This window comes from Diplotaxodon limnothrissa, linkage group LG8 (genome assembly GCF_057381915.1).
Source record: "Diplotaxodon limnothrissa isolate DT_005_m linkage group LG8, D_limnothrissa_male_GT1.1, whole genome shotgun sequence".
Classification (NCBI taxonomy): domain Eukaryota; kingdom Metazoa; phylum Chordata; class Actinopteri; order Cichliformes; family Cichlidae; genus Diplotaxodon; species Diplotaxodon limnothrissa.
In genome coordinates, this window is record NC_140603.1 from 14468653 (window position 1) to 14486779 (window position 18127).

The 18127-nt window shown below is 41.8% G+C and overlaps 2 protein-coding genes across 2 annotated transcripts; both read right to left on the bottom strand.

Annotated features, from left to right (window-relative positions):
- Positions 1 to 3361: 3361 nt before the first annotated feature.
- Positions 3362 to 4236, bottom strand: LOC146626518 (uncharacterized). Its single transcript, XM_085360644.1, has 2 exons — positions 4197 to 4236; positions 3362 to 4104 (listed from the first exon to the last, which is right to left on the bottom strand). The coding sequence occupies exons 1-2, from the start codon at positions 4234 to 4236 to the stop codon at positions 3362 to 3364; spliced, it is 783 nt and encodes a 260-aa protein (XP_085216770.1).
- A 7473-nt stretch (positions 4237 to 11709) lies between these two features.
- On the bottom strand, positions 11710 to 12575 carry LOC146626519 (uncharacterized). Its single transcript, XM_085360645.1, has 2 exons — positions 12536 to 12575; positions 11710 to 12443 (listed from the first exon to the last, which is right to left on the bottom strand). The coding sequence occupies exons 1-2, from the start codon at positions 12573 to 12575 to the stop codon at positions 11710 to 11712; spliced, it is 774 nt and encodes a 257-aa protein (XP_085216771.1).
- Between the last annotated feature and the right edge of the window lie 5552 nt (positions 12576 to 18127).

The window sequence follows — 18127 nt, forward strand, 5'->3', positions numbered from 1 at the left end:
GCCCCGGCTTGGACAGTCTCGGTCGTTGTGTCCTTGGGCAAGACACTTCACCCGTTGCCGCCTGGTGGTGGTCAGAGGGCCCGGTGGTGCCAGTGTCCGGCAGCCTCGCCTCTGTCAGTGCGCCCCAGGGTGGCTGTGGCTACATTGTAGCTTGCCATCACCAGTGTGTGAATGTGTGTGTGAATGGGTGGATGACAGGTTGTGTAAAGCGCTTTGGGGTCCTTAGGGACTAGAAAAGCGCTATACAAATACAGGCCATTTACCATTTACTGTTGCACGTCATCTGTGTCCTCATGTTTAGCCTGCCGCGGCCGTTGGTTGGAGGAGCCGCAGTAGTTTGGAAAGGGAGGAAGCAGTAAGGTCAGTTTCCATTCTGGGTTTTCAGCATTAATAAAGAAACCTGCAACAAGGTGAGTAATGTTTGAGGTCCAAAAGAAATCAACACAGAGAAATTTTTACAGTGCTTTTCTACTCTACCTGAACATTCAAAGCGCTCTATACAGGTTGCCTCATTCACACCTGTTCATAGAAGCCCTTTTTCTGTGCTTTCTACCTAACATTCACACACATTCATACTCTGATGAATGCATCAGAGAGTGACTTGGGGTTAATGTCTTGCCCAAGGACAGTTAGCATGCAGTCTGGAGCAGCCAGGGATCGACCCAAAAACCATCTGATTAGTAGATGACCTGCTCCACCTCCTGAGCCACAGCCACCCCTTTCAGAGGTAAAGAATGATTTAGAAAGTAAGTACAGTAATTTTTTGAGGTGATTTGATTTAAAAAAAAATCATTTTTGCTTCTAATTACATAATTAAGGTGTAATTACATCTTCCAACAAATTGATACATAAACGTATCATTTATCTACTAAAAATACATAGGAGCTGGCGTCATGTTGTGGAAGCTGCCATCTTGCCCCACCATCATACACTGGCTGAGATGGGCATTGCTGCGCCGCCTTTTCATGTTTTATGTAAGTGGATTTATACATTACTTTGAATTTAAAGATGTCAAATAGCTCTTTCACACTACATATGACTATTTCACATTTGTACATGTATATTTTGGTGATCTCTTTCTCAGTATGTTTTTCTTCTTATGGAAATAAGCTAATTTTAAACCAGTTAATGTTAGGCTCCAGTGTCCTAAGAAATCACACCTTTCCCCTGATAAACAAATTGATTGGATTCTCTCATTGTGTGGGAATTGATTATCAATTACAACTTCAATGAGCCACTTCAAAGAAAGTTTCACCCGCGTGGGCAGCAACAGAAAGTCCAGATGTGGAAACAGAAGGTTTCCACATTAAAATATCGATATTTGAATCATTTTGGGGTAAATTGTAGTTTTTCATTAACAGGAACACAGTGGAAAGAAACTATCATTCAGATTGTCTACATTGGAAAGAACTACTCCCTCTTCCGCCTTTTATAGTCATGTGTGAAATACGGCTGTATAAATGTGTGGCAGCCTGTGGCGTGCGCACTCACAACAATGGCTGAGCGTAACTGGAGTCATGTTTTACATCCACAAACAGCCCAGACGTGGTTTGCGATACATGTGGCAAGAAAGTGAGGTGTTGTGGCAACACCACTAACCTTGTCAAACACCTCAAAGTAAATCATATCACAGAATATGACGAGCTTATGTTGAGGCAAACTGAAGAGGAGGAGAAGGACGGGTGCTGCTAGGGTGAGACAGACGTCTCTCAGGGAGTCCTTTAGTGCTGCAGGCAGGCAAGGTGTTCACATAGTGCACAACTTCAGGTTTTTGATTTCTATATGATGAATTCTGCATTATTAAGTGATAAGAACAAGTAATCTGATGTCCTGTAATGATTATGACGCTATAATTTGAGATACAATAAAAGAGTAAAGTTTTAGTACAAAGTATCGGAGCAGTATCGTCGATACCACCCTGAATTTTACTTGGTATGGGATCGGAAAGGAAATCAGTGGTATCACACATCACTAGTGATCAAATGTCAGGCCAAGCTGGAACTGATTCCTGTCTTCTGTAACTTCTACAACACTGTCCAATAGAGACACATGAATGAAATGCAGCGTCATTAAAAACACTGATGATCTTTATTTAAAAATGTAATACATTTACATCTGAATAAACTTTTAGGCATTACGCTGACGGAGGGATGGATGGACCATGAATGCTTTCTCATCCTTCTTGTCATGCACCATGGAAGTGTCTGAGGGGCTTTTCCACTTGGAATGGGGATACTGTGTCCACACTTCAGAGGTGGAGTTTCCAGCATCTCACCTGGGCCTCATCTGCAAACAATCAGCAGGAGGGCTTCTTAAACCAGCGCTGCCTGCTACTCCTCGCCAGTTTGTTCTGCCATCTCCAGTGGTAACTAGGCTTCCCCTCTGCTCCAGTTCTGGCGTGCTCCTTCCCTGTGTTTAACCTTGTTTTCCCTGTGTTTAGGTCTCCTCTGCCAATGTACTCATCCTACCCTCAAACTCCCTTACCCGTCCAGCAACTTCTTCTCCCTCTGTTGCAGAATTCCCGTTGGATTGTTCCCATCAGGAGCCAGGTGTTCAGTCTCTCGATAGCTTTTCCTCTGGTTCCTGCTGTCTGCTGACACTCCTAGCTCGAGCCACGTTCTCCATTCCCTCTCTAAAGTCTCATAAATAGTTTAACCATGTGCATTGAATCTGCATTTGGGTCTAAGCTTTCTATGCAGGGAAGAAATCATCACAGTGACATCTATTTAATTTTCAATTCAATTTTATTTAAAGAGCGCCAAATGACAGCAACAGTCACCTGAAGGCGCTTTATATTGTAAGATATACTTACAAAGAAAACCCCAACAATCATATGACCCCCTATGAGCAAGCACTTTGGCGACAGTGGGAAGGAAAAACTCCCTTTTAACAGGAAGAAACCTCCAGCAGAACCAGGCTCAGGGAGGGGCGGCCATCTGCTGCGACCGGTTGGGGAGGGGCAAGGAAAATAGTATAAAGACATGGAACAGAGACAGAGGTTAATAACAAGTACCATTCAGTGCAGAGAGGTCTATTAAACATAGTGGGTGAAGAAGAAACACCCAGTGCATCATGGGAATCCCCCGGCAGCCTAATGCTGGGCATACACTGTGCGATTTTTGGCCCATTTTGAGCCGATTTTTCAGTCGTGCGATCGTTTTGGGGATCGTCCCGAGTTTGGCCTTGATCAAACTTCTCACCCCTGCGAGTCAATCCTACAGTTTGATCAGGAGCCGAATAACGCGACTGAAAAATCGCAGCACAGTGTATGCCCAGCTTATTGCAGCATAGAGGATTCAGGATCACCTGAGTAGGCCATCAGATTACTGAAAGGATACTGAAAAAACCCGTCGAAGTAGTCTTAGTCTTCATTGCTGCTGGTCGACTCAATTGAACACCTCTGAAGTTTGCACACAGGCAAGTATTCCTCTTCTTGCTCAAAATCCTCTCGGGAACGCTTCCTCGAGCCTCCAGTTTCGTGTTCAAGCTCTTCGTGCGCATCTTCAAATACTTCAGAGTCATCATCGCTCCATCTCATTCTTTTGTTTGCTCCTAAATCTTCTTCATCCCTCTCTCTAGACCTCTTCCTGGAAACACCTGGCTGAGGGTCCTCTTCTGGGATGTACTGGCGAACATCCATGCGGCCTTCAAATGCCTCCTCATTTTCAATGCCACCAACATTGAAAATGATCACAACCACAGCATCCCCGTGCTGTTCATCGTTGTCACCATTGGCATTATTGTCCCTCACATGAATATTTTGAACATCGTCGTCGTCGTCATCGTCATCGTTGCCGTCGCCGTCGCCGCCGTCATTGTCGTCATCGTTGTCGTCGTCGTCGTTGTCGTTGTCGTCGTCGTCGTCATCGTCGTTGTCGTCGTCGTCGTCGTCATCGTCGTCATCGTCGTCGTCGTCATCGTCGTCATCGTCATCGTCATCGTCTTCGTCCCCGTAAAGGTAATTGTCATATTGTGCCAGTACTGAAGCTATTAGCTCATCTAGATAGCAACAATATTCATGGAGAGCGCGATACAGTCTGTTCAGGAAGCCATTAGCAGGTTCCTGATCTCCATTTGCCAACATTCGTGGGTTAACCTGTTGGCCTGCAAGATCATTAAATCTTTTAATTAACATCCATAACTATCTGCTGAAAATCTGTTTTTCATCAATTTCAAGACTGAGTACATGTGCTTACCGTTTTGGTTATTTTGTGGTCCGTCTCCACTTGCACTCATTTTGACTACAAGGAACACAAAACAACAATGATCACTAAACCTCAACCCAGAATGTTCAGAGAATTTGCTTTTTTTGTGATGACTTTAGGCTGCGTCCAAACGTACACGGCTATGTTTGAAAACGGACAATTTTCCTTTTTCGTTTAAAAAATAATAATCCAGTCCACATGTGCAGTTTTGAAAAAATATCTCCTTCCACATCTAAACACTAAAAACAAAGTGAAACGCTGTCAAGAACACGCCAAATCTTAACCGTGTAGAAATGTTGGCCAATCAGAAGTCTAGAAGCCTGGGTGGGAAAACCTCATAAAACCTTACGTACTTCTGAGAAGTTTTTGTCTTTTTCTGGAAAAGCAGCTAATTTTGTGTTACTTTCACGTGCCTTCATCGTTTCAAATGTTAATAACTAAAGACAGACTCACAACTTTGGAATGGACTAAATGCATACAGCATACATAAATGTCATTTTTTTAAATTACATTTCTTCCAAACCGACGTCAGGATTTGGGTTGGGAGAGCGTCTGTGTTGAATGTAGAATCCACGTCTGATGTAAGCGTGTAAAAACTGCAGATACTAAGATTAACAGACACAGTATGTTGTCTACATCTGCCATTGTAGAAATTGATCTCACGTAAACAATAACGTGGCCACAGCGTGACTTCAACAGCGGCGCACACTTTTGACATTGCCTGAGTAAATGTCCGTTTTCCTCGTCCACACCTGAACACAAAAACGTGCTTTTTAAAAATCTCACCTTTCAGTGACTCAATCTGCTGTTTAGGTGTGGACGAAAGGCCCAAATGCAGAGACAAAGCTGCGCTTTCAAAAATAGCCGTGTACATGTGCACGTAGGCTCAGTTTCTCAGAAATTCTAATAGTTTGTTTGAGAACAAAACTTACGTCTTCTCTATTTTCCTAAATGAACAAAATAATCTGAGAAATAATCGTGTTAAAAAGAGCTTCTGTCACTCTAAGATATGATTAAGAACATTTTCTAATTTATGTATCATTTGTCAAATATTACATCAGCTGACAAATAGTTAAGTCTTCATTTGTTTTCCTGAATAATAGATCCACATCATCCTCTCTATGATGGAAAATATAGTCTAGTCTTGCACAATGTAAAGTACATAAATACTGTCCTGGCAAGCAGGGAAATCAGGCTTTATATATTTAAGTAAATGATCTTGAGTTTATAAACTGAAATTTGAGCTTACTTTAGTTCTTGGTAGATTACACAGCAGTTAATCCTCAGGGAAACGTCCAAATGTCACTAAATAGTGGTCTGCTTTCATTCGGTTGCAGTGTCTCTTCAGTTTTGTGTTCATATGCTGATGTTTTCATTCAAACATGTTTAAATGCTGTGATGTCACTTTAGCAGCAAAGACTGCGGAATGTGCAGAGATTCTTTTGACATCAAGTTGTTTGCTCAGATTTTGATATCTTTTAAATGGAGACAAAACAAAACGCTATGGCAACAAAACAACAAGCTGTTTCCAGTGCTTAATATTTAACATGTCTTTGTTATAAATTTTATTTGTACAAATCTGTGATGTTGATGTGCACAACGTGGGATTTAGACCTCGGAGGGTTAATCAACAAATCACGAAAAATTAGGTTTAAATTTCTGTTCATGACGGTGCAGATTTCTGACATTTTGTGTACTTGAAGCATTTAACAATTTGATTGTTTTCTAATAAAAACTGTGTGAAACTCAAGTTAGAACTGTGTTTGTAAATGAACCGCCCCATGTTGTGTAGCTTTCTGGATTTTATACTTATTGGGCTACATATCAATTTACTATACAGGCTATACAGTAGATAAAATCTAACCTCACATGTTTTATGTAACTAAAGTGTTTAATCATGTGGGCTACAGACAGTAATCAAGTTATGGACTATATTGATATGAAAAACATGCATACTTAGTGCATTTGAATCATTTTAACCATATGTAACCACCTGCATGTCATGGTCCTGGGACTTCTACCTGGTTTTTTGTGTGTCTTGTATTGTTGTTGTTTGATGTCAGCTTTAGGGTCCCTCGGTTGTTCTGTTAAGATGTTGCTTATTTGATTTCCCCTCGTGACTTTACCCCCTGTGTGCCCCCTCTGTGTATCTGCCAGCCCCCATGCCTCGTTTCTCCTCCTTGTGTTTTATTCCATGTTTTCCCAGCCCGCTATGTCTGTGTTCTCTTCCAATCTGGTCTGCGTCTCTGTGTGCTTCCTGTTTTACTTTGATAGTCTCCCGTCAGTGTTGTGTTACTCCTGCCGTGTCTCGTTATGATTATCAGTGTCGCCTGTGTTCCCCGTGTGCTCCCACTTCCCTCGTTAACCCTCTGTGTATTTGTGTCCACGTCTCCTACATTACCTACATAATAGAGCTATAATAAATGTTTGTTTGGGGTTTTTTTAAGTACAGAAATCAGCTGCTAAAATAATTGTTTTGACTTTTTGGGAATGCTTTACGGTCTGTTCTGTAGGAACGCTGAATTAATATATTGACTGTCTGGCCCCTTCTGGCTATTTAATAGTTGCTGAAGGAGATTTTGTTCATCCCCAGCTAATCTCATCCATATTTATATAAAATCTAGCATACTCCACACCACACAAAGTCAGAAGCCAGTTAAAATCTGTATGTGGTACCTGAGGCGGTGCTGCACTGACCAGTTGTTTCTGGCTATTTGCTGGTTCAGCCTGCCTATCACTGCAACTCTTGGCTCTTATTGGTCAGGCTGGTGTGTGTGTGTGTGTGTGTGTGTGTGTGTGTGTGTGTGTGTGTGTGTGTGTGTGTGTGCGTATTGTAAAGACTTGATTCCCACAGTCCAAGTCAGGGTTTTAAAATGCGTTGCTGTCTCCATCCAGCATCAAAGCTGCATTGAAATTTCCTTCAATGAAATTTTGGCTCAAAGAAAAACAGTGTTGTTACTGTCAATCTCCAGTTAAAATAAAAGTGTAATTAAACCAAACGAAAGTAATGTACTAATGCTGGTCAAGACATTACCTGTAGCTGAGTGACATTTCCTCCAATTTCTGTTGGTGTCTGCAGTTTCCACTGGGGCTTAGTGTCTACTGCTACCCGACTGCACCACCATCCTCCACATTGCTATGCGTCCATTGGTGGTGCCAGCTGCTAGGATTTCTGAGTGTTGCAGAATTTTTAAAAAAGCAACGAGTTTTGTTTTTTTTAACCTATGCATTTGGAAACATTCAGGAATATGGTGATGGGAAAGAAAAAGGTGGTTTCCATGAAGTCTCCCTCTCGCATCCACCTTCCATACTGCCAAAGCTCCAGACTGTCAATAACAATAATAACAGTAATAGTTAACAGTTAATTTGCCTAGCACTTTCAAAACAGTTACAAAGTGTGTTAAAGAACACAATAAAATCTTAGTTAAAAACTCAAAAGAAAAGTTCAAAGAGTTAAAACATGAAACGGTTTGTTTTCTTTTTGCATTGAGCCAGGCTGCACGGACAGCTAAGAGTGTCTGATGTGCAGAATGCAGGCAGTGACTTGGTTCATAAAAAGTGACCAAATCTGTAACAAGGCTTGTACCCATGTATCGTATACCCAAAAGGTTGTGAGGAGGAGAATGATGATTTATTTCTTTGAATTTGTTATAAGTCTGGCAGCTGAGATTTAAATGAGCTGGAGGTGAAAGATGGACTTCTGGCTGAGATCCCAGTAGAAGGAATTACAATTATTCAAACACAATGAGATAAAAGGATTTAATGGGTGTGATAAATGTGGTTGCACTCACCTGTTCACGGCACCTGATGTTAATGAGCAGAAAGGTAGGGTGAGCATGAGGCGAAACCTTCTGTTGACTGCAGCTTGAGCGCAGCTTGAATCATTTTGATGCATCTTTTGGTTTATGTATACTTCTGCACTAAGTTATGCAATAGGCCAATGTTGAAATTTGGCATAGTAAATGGTGCAGTTATTTGTGCAGTCTGTGCATTTGTTTAATGGTTTGAGGCCGTGTGCCGATTTGTACAGTGGACAGTTGTATGTGGAATAAAAGTAGCAAATAGTACAGAGGTGTATCTCATGGGGCGATCGTGGCTCAAGAGTTGGGAGTTCGCCTTGTAATCGGAAGGTTGCCGGTTCGAGCCCCGGCTTGGACAGTCTCGGTCGTTGTGTCCTTGGGCAAGACACTTCACCCGTTGCCGCCTGGTGGTGGTCAGAGGGCCCGGTGGTGCCAGTGTCCGGCAGCCTCGCCTCTGTCAGTGCGCCCCAGGGTGGCTGTGGCTACATTGTAGCTTGCCATCACCAGTGTGTGAATGTGTGTGTGAATGGGTGGATGACAGGTTGTGTAAAGCGCTTTGGGGTCCTTAGGGACTAGAAAAGCGCTATACAAATACAGGCCATTTACCATTTACTGTTGCACGTCATCTGTGTCCTCATGTTTAGCCTGCCGCGGCCGTTGGTTGGAGGAGCCGCAGTAGTTTGGAAAGGAAGGAAGCAGTAAGGTCAGTTTCCATTCTGGGTTTTCAGCATTAATAAAGAAACCTGCAACAAGGTGAGTAATGTTTGAGGTCCAAAAGAAATCAACACAGAGAAATTTTTACAGTGCTTTTCTACTCTACCTGAACATTCAAAGCGCTCTATACAGGTTGCCTCATTCACACCTGTTCATAGAAGCCCTTTTTCTGTGCTTTCTACCTAACATTCACACACATTCATACTCTGATGAATGCATCAGAGAGTGACTTGGGGTTAATGTCTTGCCCAAGGACAGTTAGCATGCAGTCTGGAGCAGCCAGGGATCGACCCAAAAACCATCTGATTAGTAGATGACCTGCTCCACCTCCTGAGCCACAGCCACCCCTTTCAGAGGTAAAGAATGATTTAGAAAGTAAGTACAGTAATTTTTTGAGGTGATTTGATTTAAAAAAAAATCATTTTTGCTTCTAATTACATAATTAAGGTGTAATTACATCTTCCAACAAATTGATACATAAACGTATCATTTATCTACTAAAAATACATAGGAGCTGGCGTCATGTTGTGGAAGCTGCCATCTTGCCCCACCATCATACACTGGCTGAGATGGGCATTGCTGCGCCGCCTTTTCATGTTTTATGTAAGTGGATTTATACATTACTTTGAATTTAAAGATGTCAAATAGCTCTTTCACACTACATATGACTATTTCACATTTGTACATGTATATTTTGGTGATCTCTTTCTCAGTATGTTTTTCTTCTTATGGAAATAAGCTAATTTTAAACCAGTTAATGTTAGGCTCCAGTGTCCTAAGAAATCACACCTTTCCCCTGATAAACAAATTGATTGGATTCTCTCATTGTGTGGGAATTGATTATCAATTACAACTTCAATGAGCCACTTCAAAGAAAGTTTCACCCGCGTGGGCAGCAACAGAAAGTCCAGATGTGGAAACAGAAGGTTTCCACATTAAAATATCGATATTTGAATCATTTTGGGGTAAATTGTAGTTTTTCATTAACAGGAACACAGTGGAAAGAAACTATCATTCAGATTGTCTACATTGGAAAGAACTACTCCCTCTTCCGCCTTTTATAGTCATGTGTGAAATACGGCTGTATAAATGTGTGGCAGCCTGTGGCGTGCGCACTCACAACAATGGCTGAGCGTAACTGGAGTCATGTTTTACATCCACAAACAGCCCAGACGTGGTTTGCGATACATGTGGCAAGAAAGTGAGGTGTTGTGGCAACACCACTAACCTTGTCAAACACCTCAAAGTAAATCATATCACAGAATATGACGAGCTTATGTTGAGGCAAACTGAAGAGGAGGAGAAGGACGGGTGCTGCTAGGGTGAGACAGACGTCTCTCAGGGAGTCCTTTAGTGCTGCAGGCAGGCAAGGTGTTCACATAGTGCACAACTTCAGGTTTTTGATTTCTATATGATGAATTCTGCATTATTAAGTGATAAGAACAAGTAATCTGATGTCCTGTAATGATTATGACGCTATAATTTGAGATACAATAAAAGAGTAAAGTTTTAGTACAAAGTATCGGAGCAGTATCGTCGATACCACCCTGAATTTTACTTGGTATGGGATCGGAAAGGAAATCAGTGGTATCACACATCACTAGTGATCAAATGTCAGGCCAAGCTGGAACTGATTCCTGTCTTCTGTAACTTCTACAACACTGTCCAATAGAGACACATGAATGAAATGCAGCGTCATTAAAAACACTGATGATCTTTATTTAAAAATGTAATACATTTACATCTGAATAAACTTTTAGGCATTACGCTGACGGAGGGATGGATGGACCATGAATGCTTTCTCATCCTTCTTGTCATGCACCATGGAAGTGTCTGAGGGGCTTTTCCACTTGGAATGGGGATACTGTGTCCACACTTCAGAGGTGGAGTTTCCAGCATCTCACCTGGGCCTCATCTGCAAACAATCAGCAGGAGGGCTTCTTAAACCAGCGCTGCCTGCTACTCCTCGCCAGTTTGTTCTGCCATCTCCAGTGGTAACTAGGCTTCCCCTCTGCTCCAGTTCTGGCGTGCTCCTTCCCTGTGTTTAACCTTGTTTTCCCTGTGTTTAGGTCTCCTCTGCCAATGTACTCATCCTACCCTCAAACTCCCTTACCCGTCCAGCAACTTCTTCTCCCTCTGTTGCAGAATTCCCGTTGGATTGTTCCCATCAGGAGCCAGGTGTTCAGTCTCTCGATAGCTTTTCCTCTGGTTCCTGCTGTCTGCTGACACTCCTAGCTCGAGCCACGTTCTCCATTCCCTCTCTAAAGTCTCATAAATAGTTTAACCATGTGCATTGAATCTGCATTTGGGTCTAAGCTTTCTATGCAGGGAAGAAATCATCACAGTGACATCTATTTAATTTTCAATTCAATTTTATTTAAAGAGCGCCAAATGACAGCAACAGTCACCTGAAGGCGCTTTATATTGTAAGATATACTTACAAAGAAAACCCCAACAATCATATGACCCCCTATGAGCAAGCACTTTGGCGACAGTGGGAAGGAAAAACTCCCTTTTAACAGGAAGAAACCTCCAGCAGAACCAGGCTCAGGGAGGGGCGGCCATCTGCTGCGACCGGTTGGGGAGGGGCAAGGAAAATAGTATAAAGACATGGAACAGAGACAGAGGTTAATAACAAGTACCATTCAGTGCAGAGAGGTCTATTAAACATAGTGGGTGAAGAAGAAACACCCAGTGCATCATGGGAATCCCCCGGCAGCCTAATGCTGGGCATACACTGTGCGATTTTTGGCCCATTTTGAGCCGATTTTTCAGTCGTGCGATCGTTTTGGGGATCGTCCCGAGTTTGGCCTTGATCAAACTTCTCACCCCTGCGAGTCAATCCTACAGTTTGATCAGGAGCCGAATAACGCGACTGAAAAATCGCAGCACAGTGTATGCCCAGCTTATTGCAGCATAGAGGATTCAGGATCACCTGAGTAGGCCATCAGATTACTGAAAGGATACTGAAAAAACCCGTCGAAGTAGTCTTAGTCTTCATTGCTGCTGGTCGACTCAATTGAACACCTCTGAAGTTTGCACACAGGCAAGTATTCCTCTTCTTGCTCAAAATCCTCTCGGGAACGCTTCCTCGAGCCTCCAGTTTCGTGTTCAAGCTCTTCGTGCGCATCTTCAAATACTTCAGAGTCATCATCGCTCCATCTCATTCTTTTGTTTGCTCCTAAATCTTCTTCATCCCTCTCTCTAGACCTCTTCCTGGAAACACCTGGCTGAGGGTCCTCTTCTGGGATGTACTGGCGAACATCCATGCGGCCTTCAAATGCCTCCTCATTTTCAATGCCACCAACATTGAAAATGATCACAACCACAGCATCCCCGTGCTGTTCATCGTTGTCACCATTGGCATTATTGTCCCTCACATGAATATTTTGAACATCGTCGTCGTCGTCATCGTCATCGTCATCGTTGCCGTCGCCGTCGCCGCCGTCATTGTCGTCATCGTTGTCGTCATCGTCGTTGTCGTTGTCGTCGTCGTCGTCATCGTCGTTGTCGTCGTCGTCGTCGTCATCGTCGTCGTCGTCATCGTCGTCATCGTCATCGTCTTCGTCCCCGTAAAGGTAATTGTCATATTGTGCCAGTACTGAAGCTATTAGCTCATCTAGATAGCAACAATATTCATGGAGAGCGCGATACAGTCTGTTCAGGAAGCCATTAGCAGGTTCCTGATCTCCATTTGCCAACATTCGTGGGTTAACCTGTTGGCCTGCAAGATCATTAAATCTTTTAATTAACATCCATAACTATCTGCTGAAAATCTGTTTTTCATCAATTTCAAGACTGAGTACATGTGCTTACCGTTTTGGTTATTTTGTGGTCCGTCTCCACTTGCACTCATTTTGACTACAAGGAACACAAAACAACAATGATCACTAAACCTCAACCCAGAATGTTCAGAGAATTTGCTTTTTTTGTGATGACTTTAGGCTGCGTCCAAACGTACACGGCTATGTTTGAAAACGGACAATTTTCCTTTTTCGTTTAAAAAAAAATAATCCAGTCCACATGTGCAGTTTTGAAAAAATATCTCCTTCCACATCTAAACACTAAAAACAAAGTGAAACGCTGTCAAGAACACACCAAATCTTAACCGTGTAGAAATGTTGGCCAATCAGAAGTCTAGAAGCCTGGGTGGGAAAACCTCATAAAACCTTACGTACTTCTGAGAAGTTTTTGTCTTTTTCTGGAAAAGCAGCTAATTTTGTGTTACTTTCACGTGCCTTCATCGTTTCAAATGTTAATAACTAAAGACAGACTCACAACTTTGGAATGGACTAAATGCATACAGCATACATAAATGTCATTTTTTTAAATTACATTTCTTCCAAACCGACGTCAGGATTTGGGTTGGGAGAGCGTCTGTGTTGAATGTAGAATCCACGTCTGATGTAAGCGTGTAAAAACTGCAGATACTAAGATTAACAGACACAGTATGTTGTCTACATCTGCCATTGTAGAAATTGATCTCACGTAAACAATAACGTGGCCACAGCGTGACTTCAACAGCGGCGCACACTTTTGACATTGCCTGAGTAAATGTCCGTTTTCCTCGTCCACACCTGAACACAAAAACGTGCTTTTTAAAAATCTCACCTTTCAGTGACTCAATCTGCTGTTTAGGTGTGGACGAAAGGCCCAAATGCAGAGACAAAGCTGCGCTTTCAAAAATAGCCGTGTACATGTGCACGTAGGCTCAGTTTCTCAGAAATTCTAATAGTTTGTTTGAGAACAAAACTTACGTCTTCTCTATTTTCCTAAATGAACAAAATAATCTGAGAAATAATCGTGTTAAAAAGAGCTTCTGTCACTCTAAGATATGATTAAGAACATTTTCTAATTTATGTATCATTTGTCAAATATTACATCAGCTGACAAATAGTTAAGTCTTCATTTGTTTTCCTGAATAATAGATCCACATCATCCTCTCTATGATGGAAAATATAGTCTAGTCTTGCACAATGTAAAGTACATAAATACTGTCCTGGCAAGCAGGGAAATCAGGCTTTATATATTTAAGTAAATGATCTTGAGTTTATAAACTGAAATTTGAGCTTACTTTAGTTCTTGGTAGATTACACAGCAGTTAATCCTCAGGGAAACGTCCAAATGTCACTAAATAGTGGTCTGCTTTCATTCGGTTGCAGTGTCTCTTCAGTTTTGTGTTCATATGCTGATGTTTTCATTTAAACATGTTTAAATGCTGTGATGTCACTTTAGCAGCAAAGACTGCGGAATGTGCAGAGATTCTTTTGACATCAAGTTGTTTGCTCAGATTTTGATATCTTTTAAATGGAGACAAAACAAAACGCTATGGCAACAAAACAACAAGCTGTTTCCAGTGCTTAATATTTAACATGTCTTTGTTATAAATTTTATTTGTACAAATCTGTGATGTTGATGTGCACAACGTGGGATTTAGACCTCGGAGGGTTAATCAACAAATCACGAAAAATTAGGTTTAAATTTCTGTTCATGACGGTGCAGATTTCTGACATTTTGTGTACTTGAAGCATTTAACAATTTGATTGTTTTCTAATAAAAACTGTGTGAAACTCAAGTTAGAACTGTGTTTGTAAATGAACCGTCCCATGTTGTGTAGCTTTCTGGATTTTATACTTATTGGGCTACATATTAATTTACTATACAGGCTATACAGTAGATAAAATCTAACCTCACATGTTTTATGTAACTAAAGTGTTTAATCATGTGGGCTACAGACAGTAATCAAGTTATGGACTATATTGATATGAAAAACATGCATACTTAGTGCATTTGAATCATTTTAACCATATGTAACCACCTGCATGTCATGGTCCTGGGACTTCTACCTGGTTTTTTGTGTGTCTTGTATTGTTGTTGTTTGATGTCAGCTTTAGGGTCCCTCGGTTGTTCTGTTAAGATGTTGCTTATTTGATTTCCCCTCGTGACTTTACCCCCTGTGTGCCCCCTCTGTGTATCTGCCAGCCCCCATGCCTCGTTTCTCCTCCTTGTGTTTTATTCCATGTTTTCCCAGCCCGCTATGTCTGTGTTCTCTTCCAATCTGGTCTGCGTCTCTGTGTGCTTCCTGTTTTACTTTGATAGTCTCCCGTCAGTGTTGTGTTACTCCTGCCGTGTCTCGTTATGATTATCAGTGTCGCCTGTGTTCCCCGTGTGCTCCCACTTCCCTCGTTAACCCTCTGTGTATTTGTGTCCACGTCTCCTACATTACCTACATAATAGAGCTATAATAAATGTTTGTTTGGGGTTTTTTTAAGTACAGAAATCAGCTGCTAAAATAATTGTTTTGACTTTTTGGGAATGCTTTACGGTCTGTTCTGTAGGAACGCTGAATTAATATATTGACTGTCTGGCCCCTTCTGGCTATTTAATAGTTGCTGAAGGAGATTTTGTTCATCCCCAGCTAATCTCATCCATATTTATATAAAATCTAGCATACTCCACACCACACAAAGTCAGAAGCCAGTTAAAATCTGTATGTGGTACCTGAGGCGGTGCTGCACTGACCAGTTGTTTCTGGCTATTTTCTGGTTCAGCCTGCCTATCACTGCAACTCTTGGCTCTTATTGGTCAGGCTGGTGTGTGTGTGTGTGTGTGTGTGTGTGTGTGTGTGTGTGTGTGTGTGTGTGTGTGTGTGTGTGTGTGTGCGTATTGTAAAGACTTGATTCCCACAGTCCAAGTCAGGGTTTTAAAATGCGTTGCTGTCTCCATCCAGCATCAAAGCTGCATTGAAATTTCCTTCAATGAAATTTTGGCTCAAAGAAAAACAGTGTTGTTACTGTCAATCTCCAGTTAAAATAAAAGTGTAATTAAACCAAACGAAAGTAATGTACTAATGCTGGTCAAGACATTACCTGTAGCTGAGTGACATTTCCTCCAATTTCTGTTGGTGTCTGCAGTTTCCACTGGGGCTTAGTGTCTACTGCTACCCGACTGCACCACCATCCTCCACATTGCTATGCGTCCATTGGTGGTGCCAGCTGCTAGGATTTCTGAGTGTTGCAGAATTTTTAAAAAAGCAACGAGTTTTGTTTTTTTTAACCTATGCATTTGGAAACATTCAGGAATATGGTGATGGGAAAGAAAAAGGTGGTTTCCATGAAGTCTCCCTCTTGCATCCACCTTCCATACTGCCAAAGCTCCAGACTGTCAATAACAATAATAACAGTAATAGTTAACAGTTAATTTGCCTAGCACTTTCAAAACAGTTACAAAGTGTGTTAAAGAACACAATAAAATCTTAGTTAAAAACACAAAAGAAAAGTTCAAAGAGTTAAAACACGAAACGGTTTGTTTTCTTTTTGCATTGAGCCAGGCTGCACGGACAGCTAAGAGTGTCTGATGTGCAGAATGCAGGCAGTGACTTGGTTCATAAAAAGTGACCAAATCTGTAACAAGGCTTGTACCCATGTATCGTATACCCAAAAGGTTGTGAGGAGGAGAATGATGATTTATTTCTTTGAATTTGTTATAAGTCTGGCAGCTGAGATTTAAATGAGCTGGAGGTGAAAGATGGACTTCTGGCTGAGATCCCAGTAGAAGGAATTACAATTATTCAAACACAATGAGATAAAAGGATTTAATGGGTGTGATAAATGTGGTTGCACTCACCTGTTCACGGCACCTGATGTTAATGAGCAGAAAGGTAGGGTGAGCATGAGGCGAAACCTTCTGTTGACTGCAGCTTGAGCGCAGCTTGAATCATTTTGATGCATCTTTTGGTTTATGTATACTTCTGCACTAAGTTATGCAATAGGCCAATGTTGAAATTTGGCATAGTAAATGGTGCAGTTATTTGTGCAGTCTGTGCATTTGTTTAATGGTTTGAGGCCGTGTGCCGATTTGTACAGTGGACAGTTGTATGTGGAATAAAAGTAGCAAATAGTACAGAGGTGTATCTCATGGGGCGATCGTGGCTCAAGAGTTGGGAGTTCGCCTTGTAATCGGAAGGTTGCCGGTTCGAGCCCCGGCTTGGACAGTCTCGGTCGTTGTGTCCTTGGGCAAGACACTTCACCCGTTGCCGCCTGGTGGTGGTCAGAGGGCCCGGTGGTGCCAGTGTCCGGCAGCCTCGCCTCTGTCAGTGCGCCCCAGGGTGGCTGTGGCTACATTGTAGCTTGCCATCACCAGTGTGTGAATGTGTGTGTGAATGGGTGGATGACAGGTTGTGTAAAGCGCTTTGGGGTCCTTAGGGACTAGAAAAGCGCTATACAAATACAGGCCATTTACCATTTACTGTTGCACGTCATCTGTGTCCTCATGTTTAGCCTGCCGCGGCCGTTGGTTGGAGGAGCCGCAATAGTTTGGAAAGGAAGGAAGCAGTAAGGTCAGTTTCCATTCTGGGTTTTCAGCATTAATAAAGAAACCTGCAACAAGGTGAGTAATGTTTGAGGTCCAAAAGAAATCAACACAGAGAAATTTTTACAGTGCTTTTCTACTCTACCTGAACATTCAAAGCGCTCTATACAGGTTGCCTCATTCACACCTGTTCATAGAAGCCCTTTTTCTGTGCTTTCTACCTAACATTCACACACATTCATACTCTGATGAATGCATCAGAGAGTGACTTGGGGTTAATGTCTTGCCCAAGGACAGTTAGCATGCAGTCTGGAGCAGCCAGGGATCGACCCAAAAACCATCTGATTAGTAGATGACCTGCTCCACCTCCTGAGCCACAGCCACCCCTTTCAGAGGTAAAGAATGATTTAGAAAGTAAGTACAGTAATTTTTTGAGGTGATTTGATTAAAAAAAAATCATTTTTGCTTCTAATTACATAATTAAGGTGTAATTACATCTTCCAACAAATTGATACATAAACGTATCATTTATCTACTAAAAATACATAGGAGCTGGCGTCATGTTGTGGAAGCTGCCATCTTGCCCCACCATCATACACTGGCTGAGATGGGCATCGCTGCGCCGCCTTTTCATGTTTTATGTAAGTGGATTTATACATTACTTTGAATTTAAAGATGTCAAATAGCTCTTTCACACTACATATGACTATTTCACATTTGTACATGTATATTTTGGTGATCTCTTTCTCAGTATGTTTTTCTTCTTATGGAAATAAGCTAATTTTAAACCAGTTAATGTTAGGCTCCAGTGTCCTAAGAAATCACACCTTTCCCCTGATAAACAAATTGATTGGATTCTCTCATTGTGTGGGAATTGATTATCAATTACAACTTCAATGAGCCACTTCAAAGAAAGTTTCACCCGCGTGGGCAGCAACAGAAAGTCCAGATGTGGAAACAGAAGGTTTCCACATTAAAATATCGATATTTGAATCATTTTGGGGTAAATTGTAGTTTTTCATTAACAGGAACACAGTGGAAAGAAACTATCATTCTGTCATGGTTGGCTGTGTGGCAGGCGGGCAAGCAGGAGTGGTG

What these genes read in the sequence shown, in the direction of transcription:
- LOC146626519 (XM_085360645.1), bottom strand. Translation starts at nt 12,575, where the DNA reads ATGAGTGCAAGTGGAGACGGACCACAAAATAACCAAAACG. An exon ending in ACCACAAAATAACCAAAACG is followed by an intron (nt 12,444 to 12,535) that starts GTAAGCACATGT and finishes ATGATCTTGCAG; the next exon opens with GCCAACAGGTTAACCCACGA.
- LOC146626518 (XM_085360644.1), bottom strand. Translation starts at nt 4,236, where the DNA reads ATGAGTGCAAGTGGAGACGGACCACAAAATAACCAAAACG. An exon ending in ACCACAAAATAACCAAAACG is followed by an intron (nt 4,105 to 4,196) that starts GTAAGCACATGT and finishes ATGATCTTGCAG; the next exon opens with GCCAACAGGTTAACCCACGA.